At 34.6% G+C, this 21,151-nt stretch overlaps 1 protein-coding gene across 2 annotated transcripts in view; it reads left to right on the top strand.

The window, feature by feature from the left end:
- Nucleotides 1–21,151, top strand: part of fliI (FLII actin remodeling protein) — a 437,463-nt gene that overhangs the window by 282,319 nt on the left and 133,993 nt on the right. For both annotated transcript variants that reach the window (XM_090398141.1, XM_090398140.1), the window contains exons 22-23: nucleotides 5,589–5,697; nucleotides 16,473–16,556. In XM_090398141.1, the coding sequence (XP_090254267.1) occupies nucleotides 5,589–5,697; nucleotides 16,473–16,556 (193 nt within the window). The remainder of the gene's footprint in view (nucleotides 1–5,588; nucleotides 5,698–16,472; nucleotides 16,557–21,151) is intronic.

Here is a 21,151-nt window from a genome sequence, read left to right as displayed (position 1 = left end):
AATTTATGCTTGGTGAGAATATATTGTTGGAAGTAGAGGAAATAAGAGATCTGGGGGTGATAGTGGATAAGGATCTAAAATTTAGGGGACACATCACCAAAATTGTGAAGACAACACAAAGACTTCTGGGAATGATGCGGAGGACACTGACGTGTAGAAGTAGGGAGATTCTTTTTCCATTGTATAAGGCTTTGATTAGGCCACACATGGACTATTGTGCCCAGATTTGGTCACCTAGTTTTCAGAAGGATGAAGAGATGCTGGAAAGGGTCCAAAGGCGACCGACTAAGGTAGTTTCTGACCTCTGGAATGTCAAGTATGAGGAAAGATTGAAAAGATGTAATTTGCAGAGTCTAGTGGAGAGAAGGAAGAGGGGAGATATGATAGAGACCTACAAGTTGGTAAGGGGTTGTTATAGGATCAATGGTGGAGAAGTTCTACAGAGAATAGTGGGAGATCACGGGAGAACCAGAGGTCATCCCTGGAATCTGTATAAAGAGGGTGTGAGTAGGGGAGTGAGAGGCAGGTTTTTTCGTGCTCAGTTGTGAGTGATTGGGATGCCTTGCCTGAGAGTGTGGTGTCTGCAAGGAGTTTGAATGTGTTTAAGACGCGGTATGATGAGATGTGTGTGAGATAAAATGACCTCCTAGATGAGTCTTTGACTCCATGAGGTCTTGTTTAATAATAATAATAATACTTGAGCATTTCTGATCGAATATCATCTACTCCTGTTGCCTTTCCAGATTTTAGGCTTTTGATGGGTTTTTCAACTTCAAGTATGGATATGTATTCCTGATTGCATGTCTCTTGAGTATTTTTTTACCAATGTGCTGTCATTATCACTGCTTGTTTCATATAGCAATTTTTCGAAGTAATTACTACATACTTCAAGGATATCTTTTTCTCTTTTCATGTCACCTTTATCATTTCTAATTCTTTTTACAGCAGTCTTTGCTCCATTTCTGAGCTTCTTCAACAACCTCCAGAATATCTTGCCACCTAATTGATATTTATTTTCTATGTTCCCAAAGTCTTCCCATGACTTTAGCTTTACTAGTTTTACATGTTTAGTTTTCTTACATTTGTCTCTGTATTTTCTAAGAGCACAAGTTGAGTTATTCGTCTGGAACTTTCGATATGCTTTCTTCTTTTTCTTCACTGCCTCTTTAACTTCCTGTGTCCACTATGGAGTTCAGAAACTTTCTATCATGTTTTTCTTTTCATAATGAAATTCAATTTTATCCTGCTCAAGACTAAATGGTGATCACTTCCAATTTCAAATCTTCTGTACACTCTAGTGTCCTGCACTATGGAGAAAAATCCCTATCAACAGTAACACAGGCAATGAGACTTTTCTTATTCCTAGCCCCTGCTCTCCATGCACATTTTTATGTTGGAACATTGTGTTAGTAATAACCAGCCCATGTTCTGAGCAGAAATCCAACAGGTATTTACCATTTTTATTAGCTTTGCTCTTTTCTTCAAATTTACCCAAAAGATTTTTGTATGTCTGACAATCATTTCCTACTCTGCTATTTAGATCTCCTTCAAAGACCAACTTTAACTTTTTCATTGTGTCAGTTGCTTTCTCTCAAAAATTCCTTCACTTCTACCTTGGTAGAACTTTCTGTGGGTTCATAGCCACAAATACATTGTTCAGTTCCCCATTCTCATATTTGCCCTCACTCTACTTGAGACTGCCTGCTATTCAAGAAGATTAGCATCATATTTAGTGTTGAATACTATGGCTACTCCTTCTTTTTCTTGATTTTCATTGCCTGAATATAACATTTTGTATTTATTGCTCAGAAAGATCTCACCAGTTTTTGCCTTTTTTGTTTCAATCACCCCTGTAAAACTCAATGTAGCTTAGAAATACCAGTGCTTTACATCAATTTTTCAGAGGTCAAGTCTGATGAGAATGTTACAGAAATAACCTTATTTGTCTCTTTATGTTTTATGTTAAATATTAATGTAAATAACCCTATAGGAATTGATTGTATTTACTGTTTTAACTAAAGTTTTTAGAATGTCAAAAACAAAGGCAATGTTTTGCCATCGGAACTTTGTATAATAGCTATGTATAAGAACAAAAGAAAGTTGTTTACAATTAAGTGTGTGAGAAAGTTGTTTGTGAGCTCTGCGAATGAACACCTTCAAAGCTAGTATCAAAAAGATCCGCTGCCCGACAAGACAAGAAAAAAAGAGTACACAGAGGAGAAGAAAGAAAGGTTCGGCCTTAACAAAAAGATCAAGGAGAACTGCCGATTTCCTTGGGGTTTACAACCTTTGGTGCAAGGTCTCGAGAAGGCGAAAATAAAAGGGGGCTGAGCTGAACATCGTGAGGAGAGTCCAGGTCCAGTTACCGAAGAAAGGAGAGGCGAGGCACAATTATCAAGAAGGGAGGCAAGCCACAATTATGAAGCAGGAGAGGTGAAGCGCTGTTACCAAAGCGTGGCAGTCGGCAGAGAACCAGAAACAGTCGGACCCAGAGGACACCAGACTTATAGCAAACCCAAGCCAGAGGGAAAATTGAGAGAACAGCCGATGTAAAGCCAAGTGCCGGTCAGATATCCTGTTGTGAGAGGATATCCTATTGCTGCAGGAAGTCAAAAGCTGCAGAACGATCTTCAAGCCTGTATGCTGAAACTTCTTGCATGAGCTTTTGAGTACCAGGAAGATTGCAGTCCAAAACCCACCAATATTCCGACGAAATGCCCCCTGAAACAAGACTCTCCAGACGGAAACCTAAGGCCTGAGATGAAAGAAAAACCATAGAGACTTTGATGCAGGAGACCTTTGGAAGGTGTCATGACAAAGAGCCTCTATAAGTATGTTACATCCTTTTATGTACATTCTTTTCGTAATCTAGGAGATATGTCTTATCAGTCCATATTTCTTATAAGAAATATGGACTGATAAGAAATATCTATAAGAGAGTCCTCGATTTGTTGTTAACTGGAATATAAATTGTAAGATAACTTGCCATAGCTAGCTAATCTCTTTATGAGTAAATTAGTCTCGGCAATTTGATTTTTTTAAGCATAGAAGTAACAGAGTAATTACATTGTATAGTCATTTAATATTAAAAATGGAAGGTTTGTTTCTTTATACTAAATGTATATATGGATAGGTAGAGAAAGAGAGAGTAACCTCCCTATCGCTTATTTAATGTACTTCGTTTTTTTTTATGTAAATAAATGTGTTTTAATTATATGTCAATAGAGTGCCGCCTGATTGTTTAATTTACAATGCACTGTTCCTAAATAAACTCAAACTTAAGAGCGGGAAACCAAGTAAGATAGCCAAAGCGTATAGTTAAGTGCAAAATAGACTACGACTGTTTGTGTAAAGTTTTACTGAAGGAATTTGTGTTAGAGAAGAGAGAGAGAGAAATCAACTGGCCGTATTACTGAGTTTTTGGCCAATTAAAAAATACTGGTGGTGCAGTCTTATCAAATAAATTTTCTAGTATTCATAGGCATAGAATTGTGGATACTAAGATATGGATACTATGGATAGAAAGGAATATATATAAAATTAATAATAACGGTGGCTTATAAATAGCAAGTAATAACAACCAGTTTACACCCCTATTATGTCGATCTGGTACTTATCCAATTCCTCAGCTAGCTCCATTTCTTTGCCATTCAGGCTTCTTATGTTGATAGTACCAATCTTGAACTCTGGTGATATTGAGTTGGGGTGGGTTTTAGGATTTGTTCCAGTAGCTGACTTTTCGCTGTTTGCCCTAGTTCCCTGACGAAAACAATGAGGGCCTTGTTTAACCGGGTGACTCCCCAGCCAGCATGAAATTCTCTCATGTTGCCATCATTTTATATTTTGGTTTACACCAATAAGAGTACAATTTGGTTGGCTAAATCCCAAATTGCCAGCCCATCCTCATTCGTTCAGTATCCAGGTAGATACCTAACAGGGTGCACCACGAGAAGGTGAGGATTGGACATTTGGTTAGAAGCCCTGGTCAGTTCTCTGCATTCCTTTAAAGGCTATATGGAAGTTTCCTCTCAGTTATACAGCTTTGATCCTTAAGCACCCCAGTCATCTGCTCCTTGTGACATATTTGGAAGACCCTCTGTTGTGTTAGGGATCTTCAAAGTATCAACTGGAGTTATATGCCCTGAAGGCATCTTGAATAGGAACCAGGGCCTTATCCACATGACATTTAGAAGTCTCTTATACTATATCAGACCTCCATTTCACTAGCATTGCATTAGTAATCCATTCTATAATATTACAGTAATCAAAAGTAACTGTTATTAGAAGTTGTTTATTAATTTAACAGTATAATAGAACACAGAAACTAAGTAAATAATTAATTTATTAACTTGATGCTGATATTTCGCTGGTATTATAACCAGCATCTTCAGAGCACAAAAACACTGTTTGTCACAATACGCAAGACTAAAACAACATGATGTACTTAAACAAAATTGTAGCAGCAACACAAAGACTAGAGTCCTGATTTTGGCGCCCTCTATCTGAAAAAAAAAAAAACGCTATCATATATTACTAGAGTCCTAGAAAAGTGCTAGTTTTTTCTTAATATGGCTGTCTCCCAGATCTTCGGCAAGTTAATACAGCCATATTTGTTGAGATTTGGAGTGTGTTTTAGGGCTTCTGTCGCCTCTAAGAACAATCTCTCTGATTTATATGGGTTTCTGTGTAGTACTTTTGTGTTTTTCCAGTTGCTCCTGTGTGCAGCGGTATCCAGAGCATGGTCTGCTAGGCCCGACTTCCCATAATGATATTTCCGGACGTATCATTTATGTTCATTGATGCGGATATTCACAATTCTTCCTGTTTGACCGTAGTAGGTTTGACTTACTAGACTCTAGTAATATATGATAGCGTTGTTTTTTTTTGTTTTTTTTTTCAGATAGAGGGCGCCAAAATCAGGACTCTAGTCTTTGTGTTGCTGCTACAATTTTGTTTAAGTACACCATGTTGTTTTAGTCTCGCGTATTGTGACAAACAGTGTTTTTGTGCTCTGAAGATGCTGGTTATAATACCAGCGAAATATCAGCATCAAGTTAATAAATTAATTATTTACTTAGTTTCTGTGTTCTATTATACCGTTAAATTAATAAACAACATGTTCGACGAACACATAAGTCTGTCCACATGTTATTAGAAGTTTCCAGAACTTTTATTATGCATTTCACTAGTCTTGTAAACTTTGTAAGGACACTGTTAGTGATAATATAGAAACATTTAGAACCTTCTTTCTATTAAAATATACAAGTGAAATCGAGTGTCTTAGAAGTTGGTAACTCAGTTAACCTTATGATTTATCTTAAAATATGAAAATATGATCAGCTAGAAACTGATCATCTGAAATCATTTCCTTAATTGTTATGTTCATCAATTGACTGATTTTGTTCTGGAAACTGAGTTTCCATTGGTTAAAATAACAAGATATAGATTTTTTAAAAACTCTACAGAAAAATAGAATTTTGGCTAATGATTCTCACTGAAATTAAGTGTTAAAAAATGTGGTGACAGCAGTGATCTTTTAGTTCGTATTCTCATTAATATATTTGTTTCATCTCTAAATTTTCTTCTAGGACAGAACCTCAGGTATTCAAGTCAAAATTCCAGGGGTGGGATGATGTTATTGCAGTGGATTTTACCAGAACAGCTCAGTCAGTTTCCAGAACAGGAGCAGATTTGAAGGTAAATTTTCATTTTCAAAGCATTTGAAATACAGCATACATAAATGAACTGGCTGTTGCTTCTTTTTGTACTGTAAAATTTGAAGATATACAAATTATTTTTTTTAAAGGAATTACATAAGAGGAGAGGCTGTTTCAAAGGACAGAAATATAGAGGCTTGAATGAGGAAGTGAAAAGTTTCTTCTGAGAGCAAGTTGCAACCGTGAAAAGATATAGTAACCGTAATACTATATGTGTTTAATATTTTAAATTGATATTCGATTTAACATTGAATATATGGAGAAAACTAAAAGTCTATGTGAAAGTGAGTGCAGCAAATTGGTGAGAAATAGATCATTAAACAACCTAATTACTATCTTCTGTATTGAATCAGTAGAAGAATCTTTTAGAACACTAAGCCAAATATGAGTAGTGTTCAGAGTTGGACAGATTTATGATTTGTAGAGTTAACAGTTGTTTTATAAGTAAAGTAATGCCGGAAATGAAAAAGAAAATGCAATTTCTTATATACTTAGGAGGAATGCCTGTTGTGTGTGTGTGTGTGTGTGTGTGTGTGTGTGTGTGTGTGTGTGTGTGTGTGTGTGTGTGTGTGTGTGTGTGTGTGTTCATGCCAAGAAACATTTGAAATTCTGTTATCTCAAAAATAGAAATCTCATCCAGACATTTTGACTGATATCAGAATTAAACTGTTAGATAGAAGGTTTTTTTTTTTTTTTTTTTTTTGGTCTTTATAAAATAACGCAGAATTGAATTTTGCAAGTATTGAAGTTAACAAAATTAGCTAATTACTAAAGAATTGTTGGGCAATCAGATTACATGGTTGTAGAAGTAGATATTCTGGAAGTTTTGGTGAGTTGCATAATGCAGAATGTATCAACAGAGAATGAAGAGTGTAATATACTGTAATTGGCAAAATGGACTCTCAGTGGCAGTGTTTGCCATTGAAAGTCTCCAAGACTTTTAATTTCTTGTTTTCAAATGCATCTGCTTTTTTTAAAAATATATTTATATATTTGAGATTACAGTTTTCACCTTTGAGAACTGCTCAACTTTGATTTGTTATAAAATTTTCAAACATATTTTTCTATTGAATATGATATGTCTTTATTGCTTCATTAAGCAATATTTAATTTCCTGTGGCTTCTTGTATCCTGAAAATATTATAGTTACTCCTTCCTTTTTCTGATCAATATTGTACATGTTGAAATGAAATTTATAACAAGTTTAGTAAGGAAATTTGTTTGATATATTATTCATTATTATTATGTACAAGTAGATTATGCACCAACTCGTTTCATGCACTATGGACAAATAGCTTCTTGAGGGTGATAGGGAAGGTAGAGAGAGATGATTAAAAAAAATCAAAACAGACCTCAGATGAACTGTTAAAACAGAAATAATCAATGAGACCAGTGATTTTGTGGCATGTGTCAGCTGTCTCTTTGGATAGACTGGAGATGATTATTGAAAAAGTTGAATTCTAGTATGTTGAGAGATCTTTTTAATGATATTCAGACATTATATAAGATGAGTCTCCCTGGTTTTTGTTGAAGGGCCACATGGTGAATGGCTGCAATAGATTCTTTGATATGCCATAAAAGGAAATTGTCCTCTAAGTAGTGCATGATGGTGTATCCCAATGATTGTGGCAGATGAATGATGAGTAAGTCCATATTTTTCTTCTCTTCTGTATTCAAAATCATTGAAGTTTTTCTTTTTTTTTTTTCTTTTTTTTTTCTTATTTCAAAACTTCTGCTTATTGGAATTCTATAAACTCCCAAATGCTTACAGAGAGGATTGCTACCAAAATTTATTATTTTTTTATTTTTTTTATGGAGAGAGAAAGAGATCTATGGACACTACATGCAATTTGAATAGATTTGTAAGCTAAACTGATATTATGATTTATTGATTTATTAGAATGACTCTGTTTTGAATATTGGGATTTGATAGGGAGGAGCATCAAGCAGTATTCTCTGGTTGTGTTCTTGACATATCCATCGAGGACTGTTGGCATAAGAGATACCAAGATACTGGCAAGAGATACTGAAGTTCCTCTTTTAGGTTATCTTCATCTTTTAAAATAGAGACAGCTTGTTTAGAATGTAAATTATGGTTAATTTTTGGAAGGAATGATGAAAAGATGAAGCATGAAAATTCTCTGGTATTGGGTGTACTTAAGAAAAGGTACAATGAAATGCTACTATCCAGTTTTCTTGAGATTTGAGATTAGATCATCAAGAAATTTGTTTGTGCTCTCAAATTTTAATATGAATCAAATCTTTGGATGGAATGAATTGAGAGAAATAGGGAAAGTGGTTTAAATCAGATACATCATTTTTACAAACTGTAAAGGTGTCATTGATGTATCTTCACTTGACAGAAGGTTTTGGTTCAATTTGAGCAAGGAACTGTTTTTTAAAGTTTTCCATGAAAAGATCAACAGAAGGGGAAGATAAGTGACTTCCCATAGCCATTCCAAAAAATTGGAATAGCTATGGGAAGCCACTTATCTCTTAAATGGAACAAAGTCATTTGTTCCATTTAAAGAAATCGGACTGATGCAAGTGCGTAAACAGTCTTGTGACATCTAGTTGAAATTATCTATTACCTCTGCATCTTTTTAAAAAATGCTTTTGAAAATCTTTTAAAAAATCTTGTTTTAAAAAAACAGCAAATAAATGTTATGTCTAAAATTAACACACTTGAACCACAGTAGTAGATTTTTTATTACGTAAATATTTTGTCCTGGGTATCTTAGGACATCATCAGTACTGTAGAACAATACTAGGAATGACACAAAGGATAAGGTGCGTACGTACAATGGAATCCAAATTTGTGTGCAGTGGTGCGGTGCGGCCTGAACTTAAATTAGATTAAATTGAATTAAGTTAATTAAATTAAATTAAAATTAAATTACAGTTAAGTTATTTTTACACAATTTTGTATGACAATTTTCCATACTTTAGGGATAGTAAGAACATCATTGCGGTTTAGATTTGGTCTGTGAAGTATTGCTTCAGCACTTTCTGTATATAAGCATTCATATTTATATGAAGATCTGTGTAGGAGTTTTGTCTTTTTTCAGAGGATCTTGTGGTGTGTGTGGTCTAAGGTGATTAGACCTTACACAAATAACATTTATTTGATATGAGCCCTTGTAACCTCTTGTATGGAAGTAATGTAAGAAATAAAATGAATAATTTTAAAAAAATTAAAAAAAAATCAAATTATTCCTGGGTAATATGGATAATTGTAGAACATGTTAGATCAAAGCAGGCTAAATGCATCTGTCAAAGCTTCCCTTGCTCTCCATCAGGAAATAATACTTTCTACTAGATTGGCCATTTACAAACTAAGTAAGCTCTGTGCTTTAACTTACATTTCTCTCTTGCCAGGATAATTAACAGTGATTTAAAGAGTATTGACAATATGAACAACTTTTCATCCAACTTAACTTTTGTTTCATGTAAAAAAAAACTTAAATTTAAAAAAAAAAAAAATTCATATCCATACAATGGAAAGTCTAAAGAAGAAATCTCTATACCTAATGAAAAATTAGTCATTAATCTGTTGGGCTATCCTTTAAAGTGTACTGAAATTTACCCTTCTTTTATCATCTTTTGCAACTTCACCAAATTAGAGACAAAAACAGTATATACTTTAAAAATAAACAAAAGCAGTCCTCAAGGCATACAAAGGCAATGCATCAGTTATGAACACTGCAGACCATGTTTCTAAAATGTTTTCCATTTACAGACTCTTTCACCTACCGCATGCTAGTCTATGATCCCACCTAGCCTATGCATGAATAAATCATCAAGTTCTTCACAGCATGCAGAATTGGTCAGTAGACTTGAAATGGAAACTCAAGTTTTTTCACCATCTAATTTCGGTCATATGGTTTGCCTAAGATTTACAAGACTGATATTTCTGTGATTCTTACATAGAATTCAGCCCATTTTGTTCAGACTATCATATACTTTCCTCTCTGACATCTTTGCAAGTCTAGATAGTCTCTCCCTGGTGTACCTGCTGATTGAAAAGTAGCAAGCTTTATTGAAGCTCTTCTTACCTTATCACAAGATTGTTTAAGTACTGTCGGAATTTCTTTAAATGGAATAGTTGTCTTTACAGACAACATTTTTGATTGATGATTAGAAGTCCTAATAGGGTGGATGTAGGTGTTAGTAAGTGACAGTAAACATTGTTTATCTTTATGTTTAGGTTTACATTTATTGGTACAATGGATATGTAAATGTATTTTCCTTTAGATTTTTTTTTTGTATGTGTGTGTGTGTGTTATTGTAGTTTTAATGGGAAGTTTGTTACAGATCTGAAATGTTTCTGTAATTATTTTACATTTCATGAATTGGCATTATAGAAGAATTAATTAAAACATAAGGGTATGCAGCAAAATAGAACAAGAGAAGAGAATGAAAGGACTTGGAAATCTGGTCATAGCCAGCATTGATTGTCTCTCACCATAATACTAAACTTAGCCTTCAGGCACAGTCTGGCAGGGTAAGTGGGAACATTATTATTTGCTGGCTTGAGAATCTCCTGATTTATGATTGCCTCATTTGATCCCATTTGCTATTTGGCAGCCAGGCTGCAGAATGAGGAAAGTTCTGGGTCCCTCCAGTACACACACACACATAGGTTTGCCGAGCATCACTACTACTCTCACTTAACAGGTTGAGGGATTGAACCCTCTTGGAGATATAGATGATGTTTATGAATTTCCTTTAGTGATAAATGAATGTCATCTGGTATGTGGCCTCATCCTGTTTTGATCGGCGGTTTCATACTTGGAAACCTGAAGTGGGTTGAAAAATTCCATATTTGGTCTCTAGATTGAGATTTCTTCCAGATTATATAACCCTTAGCCCACCCATGGTACTGATAGGTTTACAACCTCTCATGGGTAGAATTTTGATGTGAAAAAAACTTACCATATGGTTAATAGGAACAACAAATTGATATATTAGATAATTTATGCCCTTTATTATAGTTGTAATTGGATACAACAGTCTTCGAATCAGTGACGTACCAGCATAAGAATACATACAGTGGTGGTAGTCTATAGTTGCTGTTTAAGCAATTATAATAAAATGCACAGTGAATTGAGACAGATATTTGTTGACAACTGCTAATCACTAATTCTGTTAACTATAATTAAGAATATTTATAATCAGGCTTGGATTCTCATTTAAATATGGTCAGCAAGCATATTGTCATGTTATAAAATATGGATGATGGGTCTGGAGGCAACTGTCTCTGAAGGAAGAATCGATTATCATTATTGAGAGAAACGCAGATCTTTTGTATGGATGTGGTCGAAGACTGTATATAATGATCTTAGGCCATTATATTATTGAGGTTGGGCTGGTTTGCATTATAAGTCTTGCATGATTTAACCATGTTCTAATGATATATAGCAAGTGAATACCTTTCCAAACACTCCTGTTATGATTCCAGGGCAAGTTGGTTTATTTAAAGTATAATGTTTATACCATGTTGCCAGTCTTTTCTGAATCTTTTCAATTAGAGGATATATTATTATTTAATTTATTATTTTTCCTGCTTCTTTCCTCTACTTTTTCTGGAAAAGAGAGCATAGTTCTTGCAGTACTCATACAATTCTAATAATAATAGGATATCTACATATTTTGATTAATCCACATAAGGTTAGTAATAAATTTCATAATATTTGAGCAGAATATTCTCTCAACCCATGAGAAGCTGGAGATGCAATGTAAATGTTTTCAATCTTTAATAACAAACATTCTTGTAAAAAAAATAAATAAATAAACAAAGAGCAAACGTTCTAACATTTATCAGATAAAATTTGGAGTTCTCGTGATTCACTCAGTCATTCACTTACTCATTCACTACAGCTATTGCAATATTAGGTAATTAGCAGTGTTAGTTGCTTTAGATAAATATAACTGATTTCTTAGAGAATATAAAAAATAAACTTGAAATGTTCATATTTCTTCCAATGCTAAAAATTAAACACCCGCACAGATATGGTTCATCATATATTAAAGTGACATGAATGTGTGTGTGTGTGTGTGTGTGTGTGTGTGTGTGTGTGTGTGTGTGTGTGTGTGTGTGTGTGTGTGTGTGCGTGCGTGCGTGCACATTGCATGTTTCATTTCGCAAGTAAAAGATATTCATGTCCATTTCTTAAATTTAACCTAAGTTTGTGACTTAAAATCCATAATTACATGGGGATGCTTAAGGGGTCAAAGCTGTATAACTGAGAGGAGACCTCCACATAGCCTTTAAAGGAATGCAGAGAACCAACCAAGGCTTCTGACCGAATGTCCAATCCTCACCTTCTCTTGGTGCACCCTGTTGGGTATCTACCTGGATACTGAACGAACGAGGGTGGGCTGGCAATTTGGGATTTAGCTGACTAAATTGTATTCTTATTGGTTAATAAAAATGATGGTACAACATAACAAAATTTCATGCCAGCTGGGGCGTCGCCCGGTTAAACAAGAGCCCCCGTTGTTTCTGCCAGGGAACCAGGGCGAACAGCAAAAAGTCAGCTACTGGAACAAATCAGAAAACACACCCCAACTCAATATCACCAGAGTTGAAGATTGGTAGTATCAACATAAGAAGCCTGAATGGCAAAGAAATGGAGATAGCTGAGGAATTAGATAAGTACCAGATCGACATAATAGGGGGTGACTGAAACAAAAAAGACAAAAATTGGTGAAATCTTTCTTAGCAATAAATACAAAATGTTATATTCAGGCAATGACAATCAAGGAAAGGAAAGAGTAGCCATAGTATTCAACACAAAATACGAGGCTAATCTTCTTGAATGGCAGGCAGCTCAAGTAGAGTGATGTGAGCAAATATCAGAATTGAGAACTGAACAATGAGACTTATTTGTGCCTATGGTCCCACAGAAGGTTCTACTAAGGTAGAAGTGGAGAAATGTTTTGAGACTTTAGAGAAAGCAACTGACACAATGAAAAAGGAAAAGTTGGTCCCTGTTGGGGATCTAAATAGCAGAGTAGGAAATGATTGTCAGACATACAAAAATATTTTGGGAAAATTTGGAGAAAAGAGCAAAGCTAATAATAATGGCAAATACTTGTTGGATTTCTGCTCAGGACATGGACTGGTTATTACTAACACCATGTTCCAACATAAAAATGTGCACAAATTCACATGGAGAGAAGAGGCAAGGAATAAGAAAAGTCTCATTGACTATGTTATTGTTGATAGTGATGTTTTCTCCCTGGTGCAGGACACCAGGTGTACAGAGGATTTGAAATTGGAAGTGATCACTATTTAGTCTTGAGCTGGATAAAATTGAATTTCATATTGAAAAGGATGACATGTAAGAAAGTTTTAAAACAAATAAAATTTGAGCAGCTCTCAGATGTGAACTGTAGACTAACATACACAAAGATTATTGAAGAAAAAATGAAAGAGTTTGAGAACAGGAACCAAACCTTGGAGATTCAGTGGCAAGCGTTTAAGAAAACCCTGATTGATTCAGCTAGAGAGGCATGTGGTGAAGCTGTCTGCAAGGATAGAAAAATTAGAACTCCATGGTGGACACAGGAAGTTAAAGAGGCAGTGAAGGAAAAGAAGAAAGCATATCAAAAGTTCCTGCGAAATAAGTCATCCTTTGCTCTTAGAGAATAAAGAGACAAATGTAAGAAAGCTAAACACTGGTTAAAACTAGCTAAAAAGTCATGGGAGGACTTTGGCAGGAACATAGAAAATAAATATCATGAAGGTGGCAAAATATTCTGGAGGTATTTTAGTTCAAGGATATTACATCCCATATTGTTTCTTAGCAAATAAGGAACTCAAAGAGTTTCATGCTGAATATGGAAACTATATAAAGTTCAGCAATTCCAAGTGTAAGCAAATACCTGGATAGTGCAGCACTTGACCCATTTGGTAGTGCAAATTGAGGCAACTCATAGTAAGGGTGGAGCAAGCTCCAATGAGTTGCCTCAGTTTTCACTACCAAATGGGTCAGGTGCTGCACTATCCAGGTATTTGCTTACACTTGGAATCGCCGAACTTTATATAGTTTCTATATTCAACATGAAACTCTTGGAGTTTCTTATTCGACTAAGACACAATATGGGATGTAATATCCCTTAACTTAAATAAGTTCATGTCACCGAATTGAAGCCTTTGGCTCTTCATATAATTAGTATTCTGGAGGTTGTTGAAGACACTTAGGAATGGAGGAAAGAGTGCTGTAAAAGGAGTGAGAGATGATAAAGGTGACATGAAAACGCGAGAAAAAGATATTCTTGAAGTATGGAGTAATTACTTTGAAAAACTGCTAAATGAAACAAGCAGTGATGACAGCACAGTGGTAAAAAACACTGACCAGGCATGCAGTCAGGAATACATATCCATTCTTGAAGTAGAAAAAGCCATCAAAGGCTTTAAATTTGGAAAGGCAGCAGGAGTAGATGATATTCGACCAGAAATGCTGAAGTATGGTTGTATAAAAGTCTTACATTGGCTGCACTGCATAGTTGAGAATGCCTGGACAGAATGACGAATTCCCAATGATTGGAGTAATGCTCTCATAGTACCCATATATAAAAATGGAAATAAAACTAAATGTGAGAATTACAGAGGTATTTCCCTACTGAGTGTTCCTGGTAAGATATATGCAAGTGTACTTGAGAAACGGTTGAGAAGAATTGTGGAAGAAAAGCTTGGTGAAGAACAAGCTGGATTCAGGTTTACGACAAATAGTGGAGAAATCATGGGAATATAACAAAGATCTGTATTTAAATTTTGTCGATTTGGAAAAGGCACATGACAAGGTGCCAACAGAGAAGCTATTCAATATGCTACAGTTATATGGTGTCAATGGGGCATTATATCAAGCAATACTTAGTCTTTATTTGAGTTGTAAGTCAGCAGTTAAAATTGAAGGAAGTACAAGAAGATGGTGTAATGTTAAATCTGGTGTTAGACAAGGATGTACATTAACCCCCTCTGTTATTCATTATCTATATCATAGATGGCCAACAGCAGGCCCGCAGGCCACATGCGGCCCGTAACATGATTTTGTGTGCCCCCCCCCCGGGAGGATAAAAAGTATATTAAACTATATGTATTATTAATTTAGCTATTAGTTTCGAGCTATTTTGCTATTAGTCATCTTTGAAATTCGACTTTGATGAACTTGTTGCCACACATGAACGCCCACAGTGTTCTCATTAAGTTGTGTTCAATGTAAAAAAAAACAAGAAATATGTAATTAAATTTGATTTAACAATTTATATTTAAATTCAATCAAATATTTTATATTGTTCTCCCAGTAGTAAAATGATTTAACAAATATAGTAATTCAATACACATAACTATTGCCTTGGAAAAATGCAGAGTTTATTTACGGAAATTCTGTCTAAAAGTGTGCAGCCTGTGACGCTACCACTCATCATATATTGGCCCTCGTATAGAATGAAGTTGGCCACGCCTGATCTATATGAATCACATTATGAAGGAAAGTGATATTAAACATGATATCAAAATTGGAGATGTTAATGTCAGCTCTTTGCTTTATGCAGACGATGTTATACTTCTGAATAAATCTGCTACAACTCTGCAAGATTCACTGACTAAATTGAATTAACTGTTGTAATAGATATGGTATGAAGGTTAGCAATAAAAAGACAAAAACAATGAAAATAGGTAGAATCAGTTGAAAATGTCAACTGTGTTTTGAATGGGGAACCTGTGGAACAATTAAAACATTTCAGCTACTTAGGCACGATTTTTAGTGAAGATGGTAAATCGAATATAGAAATAGACAACAGAATCAACATAGCTGGTATGGTAGGAAGTCAATTGAATAAATTCATATCGAATAAGAGAGAAATTAGTCGGAACACTAAATTAGCTGTATACAAGACTGTCTTCAAACCAGTTTTAACTTATGGATCTGAGAGCTGGGTCAGAAGTAAAACACTTGACCAAAGACCGCAGATATGAGAGTCCTGAGAAAGATTAGAGGCATGAACAGATGGCATCAATAGCAATATCATATTAAAAACGAGGATATTAGGAAAGAACTTGACATTGTCAGCATCCATGAATGCATTAGCAGAGCTAATCTCAGGTGGTATGGTCACTTAAACAGAATGGGCGAGGAAAGATTATCAAAACAAGGAAGACCAAGATAAAGGTTGATTGATACGGTACAAAGTGCTTAGACCATAGAAATATAAGATCTGATAATGTTGGACAAGTAACAAACTGATTTGGAGGAAAATTGTAGATAGGAAGTTAGTAATGATGTAAATTTTTCGTGTAGTACTATCATATCCTGTACACCCCTTGAGGGTACATGGCAGGAATTTGATGATGATGATATTCATTTTTATGCACTTCCATTAAAAAATAAGTTAAAAAAAACTATTATCATCTGTTATGGTAATAAATTCATAGGGCTTAGAAATAGTTAGTTACAGGAGATAGTCTTCTGCAGTAATTTTCTTTAAAATAGCACCACAGATAGTATGGACCTTGGACAAGACTTTTGGGTAGTTTGGTGTTGCAAGAGTATACATTATAATACTTAAAAGAATGTTATATTCTCTAGGTATGTATTGAAATTTTTTATATATAATAATGAACAGAAAAATGATCTAACATTTTGCTATTTTTCATTGTATATCTGAGTGCAGAATGTTGGAAAATTTTAACATTCTCCTCCTCATTCTAACATTCTCCTAATTTTCTTCCAATTTAATCTTTTATAGAAATGGATGTCCACTCAAGAAACTAAAGCTGATTTATCATCACTTTTCATGGCTCGCCAACCAGCAATGACAAAAGAGGAGGCCGTAAGTTTTTATAACTGATTTTTTGTCCATCAGCAGATAATACATATATTTGTTATATTTTAGTTGTTCATTTATTATTAATACTAGACTTCCAGGGAGTCAGGGATTCATTGAGGAAGGCCGCATATTGCCCATACTAACTGTCATGCCATTTCTTCAATTTGTTCATACATGAACAAATTGAAGAAATGGCATGTATGAACAAATTGAAGAAATGGCATGACATTTGTTCATACATGCTCTCACCACCTCCAGAAGCAAGCCAGTTCTATTTGCATCCTGCTCTATGAGAGAAAATTTAGCTCTCTCACCATCTCCTTTTCTTGGCTGCATTCATTCTCAACTTCCATGGATGCCCATGAAAGCTGAGAATGAACTGGAATCCTGTATGACCCTTTCAGAAACTTGTAGGTCTCTTACATCACTCTTCTTTCACCTGTTTGCTGGTGTCTGCAGTCCACAAATTCTCAGTCTCCTCCATAATCTACAGTCTGCAGTCCCAATATCATCTTTAACACTCCCCTTTGTACTGTTTTCACTGTATTATCTTCATCACCTTGAAAATCAGGAGACCAGATCTGCATATAATAGTCCATGTGAGGTTGTATAAAGGGGAGGGGGTGCTTATAAAGAGGAAAAATGACTTCCTTATTCTTGCATGTTGATGTTGTTTCTTGTTTCAGCATTGCAAATATCATATGAGTTGTATTTGCATTCTTTGCTATATCACCCCTGAACTTCAACTGAGAGCTGGGTTAGAAATAAAACACTTGACCATAGACTAGAGACCACAGATATCAGAATCCTGAGAAAGATCAGTGGAATGAACAGATGGCATCACTGGCAATGTCATATTAAAAACGAGGATATTAGGAAAGAACTTAATATTGTTAACATCCAGGAATGTGTTAAGAGCTAATCTCAGGTGGTATTGTCACTTAAACAGAATGGGAGAGGAAAGATTAGCAAAACAAGTGTTCTTTGGGTTGGCAGGAAAACGACCCTGATGAAGACCAAGACATAATTGGATTGATACATTAAAAAGTGCCTTAGAAGATAGAAATATAAGATCTGATAATATTGAATTCTGGACAGGTAAGATTGATTTGGAGAAAATTTGTAGATAGGTAGTTAGTAATGGTTGTGAGTTTTTCATGCAGTACTATCATATCCTGTACTCTCCTTGAGGGGGTACCTATCAGGAATTTGATGATGATGACATCCAGGATAAATTTGATTCTTAGGTTTATTGAATTAATTTTTTCAAGAAATTCATGGAGATTGGACAAGGAGGAGTTCCATACAGCAGACACATCATTAACATATCCATACCAAATCGATGGTTTAGGTGAAAAAATGTTCCAGGATGTATTGTTTGAAATGTTCCATAAAGTAATTAGATAGAATTGGGAAAAATTGACACCCTATAGCTGTCCTCTCTTTCCATTTGTTCATTCTGTAGTATCCTGAATTAATGAACAAACTGTATTAATATATATATATATACTGTATGTATACTGTATATTAATATTGCAGTATTTCACAAAATATCAGGAAATATACCAAATATAAAAAAATCAACATTAATATAGAATAACTAACAGTGGATTAAAAAAAATTATTATTATCAGGAAAAAACAGTAAACATCACCTCTTCCATAGGAGTGTTAAATAAACCAGTATAGTCTTGAGCCTATTCTCAGTTTATAAGTAATATTTGAAAGTTGCTACTTATATGGTAACACTAGTGATTTTCTTGGTGATATCTTATTGATACTAAGGGGTTTTATTATTATTTTTTTTAATTAAAAAAAAAAAACTTTTTAATCCAAACCAGCTTTACTCATAATCATAACACTGACCTCTTGTGCCCAGATAAACTGAGGAAAGTTGATTGTAGGATTGGCAGTTCAGTCATGTTAAAAAAAATAATAAAAAAAAATTTTTTAAACTGCTTTTAAATCAACTAAAATTATAAATTATGTAACTTCAGCTATGCAGGAGGAGGAGAGATTGTCAGCACTGGTACCTTCTGGTGAAAGTTGATAGCAAAACTCCAATAGGTGAAGGTTACAACAGGAAAAATCATTATGCTGCTGAAGACAAAATGGAACAAAAACATAATAGTGGAACAATAAGAAATGTGTAGTACATATGAAATCATACAATTATTCCAAAAGAAAGAAATGAGACAGTGCAAACTATAAATACTCGACTTCAGTGAAACAAAATGGAATGGTTCAAGTTTTTTTATGTCAATCTTGGGCACAGTAGGTTATTCGACATATATTATATTACTACACTGGTGTCCAAAAGCTAAGGACGAACTACATTTTTACTTGTATATGAAAAATTTTCATGACTATAGCCAAATGCGGACATAAATTTATTGCTAGCATACTAATAAATTATATTAAAAAATATGCTATCAATTTTGTACAAATTAAATTGCAACACACTTTTGATTAAAGTTATAATTTTCCTTAGAATGCAGTTAAGGAATTAATGTACAGTGCCTAGAGAAAACTATGTGGAAAGACATTTCAGTATGAAATATGTCCACCCCAAACTGTGATGCAGCTCTCACAATGTTGTACATGCTTAACGTCAATTGATTCTGGAGTTCTTGAGGCAAACTGGCCCACTCCGCCTTCAGAGCAAGGATAAGACCTTGTTTGTTTTCTGGAGGAAAATTTCAAGCAGCAGTACATCTCCCTTTGCATCCCAAACATGTTCTATTGGTTGAGTACAGGGGAGCATGCTGGCCACTTAATTCGATTATTATCCTTGGTCTCCAGAAGTATCTCCACTGCTTGTGTATGATGTGTGGCATTGTCATCCATAAAAATGAATTCTTTGCCTACAGCACCACAAAATAATCAAATATGACTTTAAATAACTTTGTTGCAATATTGTTCAATAGTCATAGTCCTTTTTTCATGCCAAATCAAGTACCGCCTAGAATTGGAGGAAAGATTAGAACATCTGTAAAGAGTCCATTAGCCCATTGGTGTCTTGTCCAATTTTTATGGATACAACATCACTGAAAACATTCTCTACAGTGAGCTGTGGATAACAGGATGCAAACTATAGGCCTAACAGATCAATTTGGAGGAAATTTGTCGATAGAAGTGAGTAATGATATAAACTTTGCATGTATTACTATCGTAATATCCTGTACACCCTTTGAAGGTACATATCAGATGATGATGGGTGTGAGTGGTGTGGGGAATGAATGCACTCACACTAATGAGAATAATTTTGGTTATTAGATAAGAGCAGGTGCTAGAATCAAAAGAATAGAAGCAATAATCAAAATGGAAACAAGGTATGGAATCCCAAAGGTCATCCCAATTAGTATTGTTGTAGTGCCATAGAATGCAACACTGAGATTGACTAAGAGAAGGATGATCTGTATAAAAGTAAACATGGACAAAGTTATGATCAGGCCTACCAAGAAGTGAGCTAACATCAGCAGTGTGTTTGAAAGAATGATCAGGATTATCTGAAATTCTGGTAGGTTGATTTGTGTTAAATCAGACTATGCAGTTGACTTTTAAAAATAGTCAGATGGGTTTGTAAAGTCATCAGAGTTAGGAGAGTAATAGAGGTAAAAATGAAGACAACACAGGGAGATAAGGAAATCTTGAGCCAAAGCAGATCATATTAAGGGCATTCCAGGCATAATAATCTTTGGCTTGGGATATCAGACCTGACGAATGCACAAGTCGTGTCCTCATGTGAAAGGCATCATGCCTGATGTAATGAGTATACTTTTAATATGTAAACAAAAGAAATTATAATAACATTTTTTTATATAACAGACATCATCAGCGTAGGAATGGTCATACAAGGTAGAATGCTAACAGTGGATTATTGCAAACAATATTAGCCAATGTATATATGTATATGTAATGTGACTGCATCAAAATCTGAATATAATACTTATAAAACTAGCAAGGACTAAGGAGAATGAAACTTTCCCATATATTTGATAAAGACATACAATCATTTTGTTTTTAAGTTCAGATGGTGTACTTAATGCTTCAATACCCTTGTTAAATAAATGTTCATATTTAATGTAACATCAATGAAGCAATCGGGTTCATGACCAGAAGATTGTGCATTGTATCTATTGTGCTAAGTCAGACTTCTCAGATTTATTATAAGCAATTTAATATTGATGCTACTGTATTTGTTTTGCTACAGAATGACCAGTTTGTCCAAAATAAAGAAAATTATCATCATGTGGTACTTGGTAAATGACTGCAGAGGATGCCATCTATCCTTAGAGGAAGGTAGCCATGATGAGAGTTGTTAATTGCAAAAATTGTCGGTATCAAATTAGATTTCTTTAAGACTGTTGAAACAAGTTCAGAAATGTTATACATGTAAGGAATTAGAACTCTTCATATAGTTTCTTAGAGCTGGCTTACAGGAATCACAGATCTGTTGTGTTTTTTATTTGGAGAAATCATTTTTGAGCATAATATTCTGAATGTTATTGAGTTTCTATTATTAAATTAATTTATTAAATTAAATTAATTATCAAATTTAAATTATTTAAGGTCTTGAGCAATGAGATTGCTAGTGTG

This window comes from Typopeltis vanoorti, chromosome 9 (genome assembly GCF_054136105.1).
Source record: "Typopeltis vanoorti isolate ZY-2024b chromosome 9, IOZ_Tvanoo_1.0, whole genome shotgun sequence".
Classification (NCBI taxonomy): domain Eukaryota; kingdom Metazoa; phylum Arthropoda; class Arachnida; order Uropygi; family Thelyphonidae; genus Typopeltis; species Typopeltis vanoorti.
The sequence above is the reverse complement of the archived record's forward strand: the minus strand, read 5'-3'. Positions and strand labels throughout refer to the sequence as shown.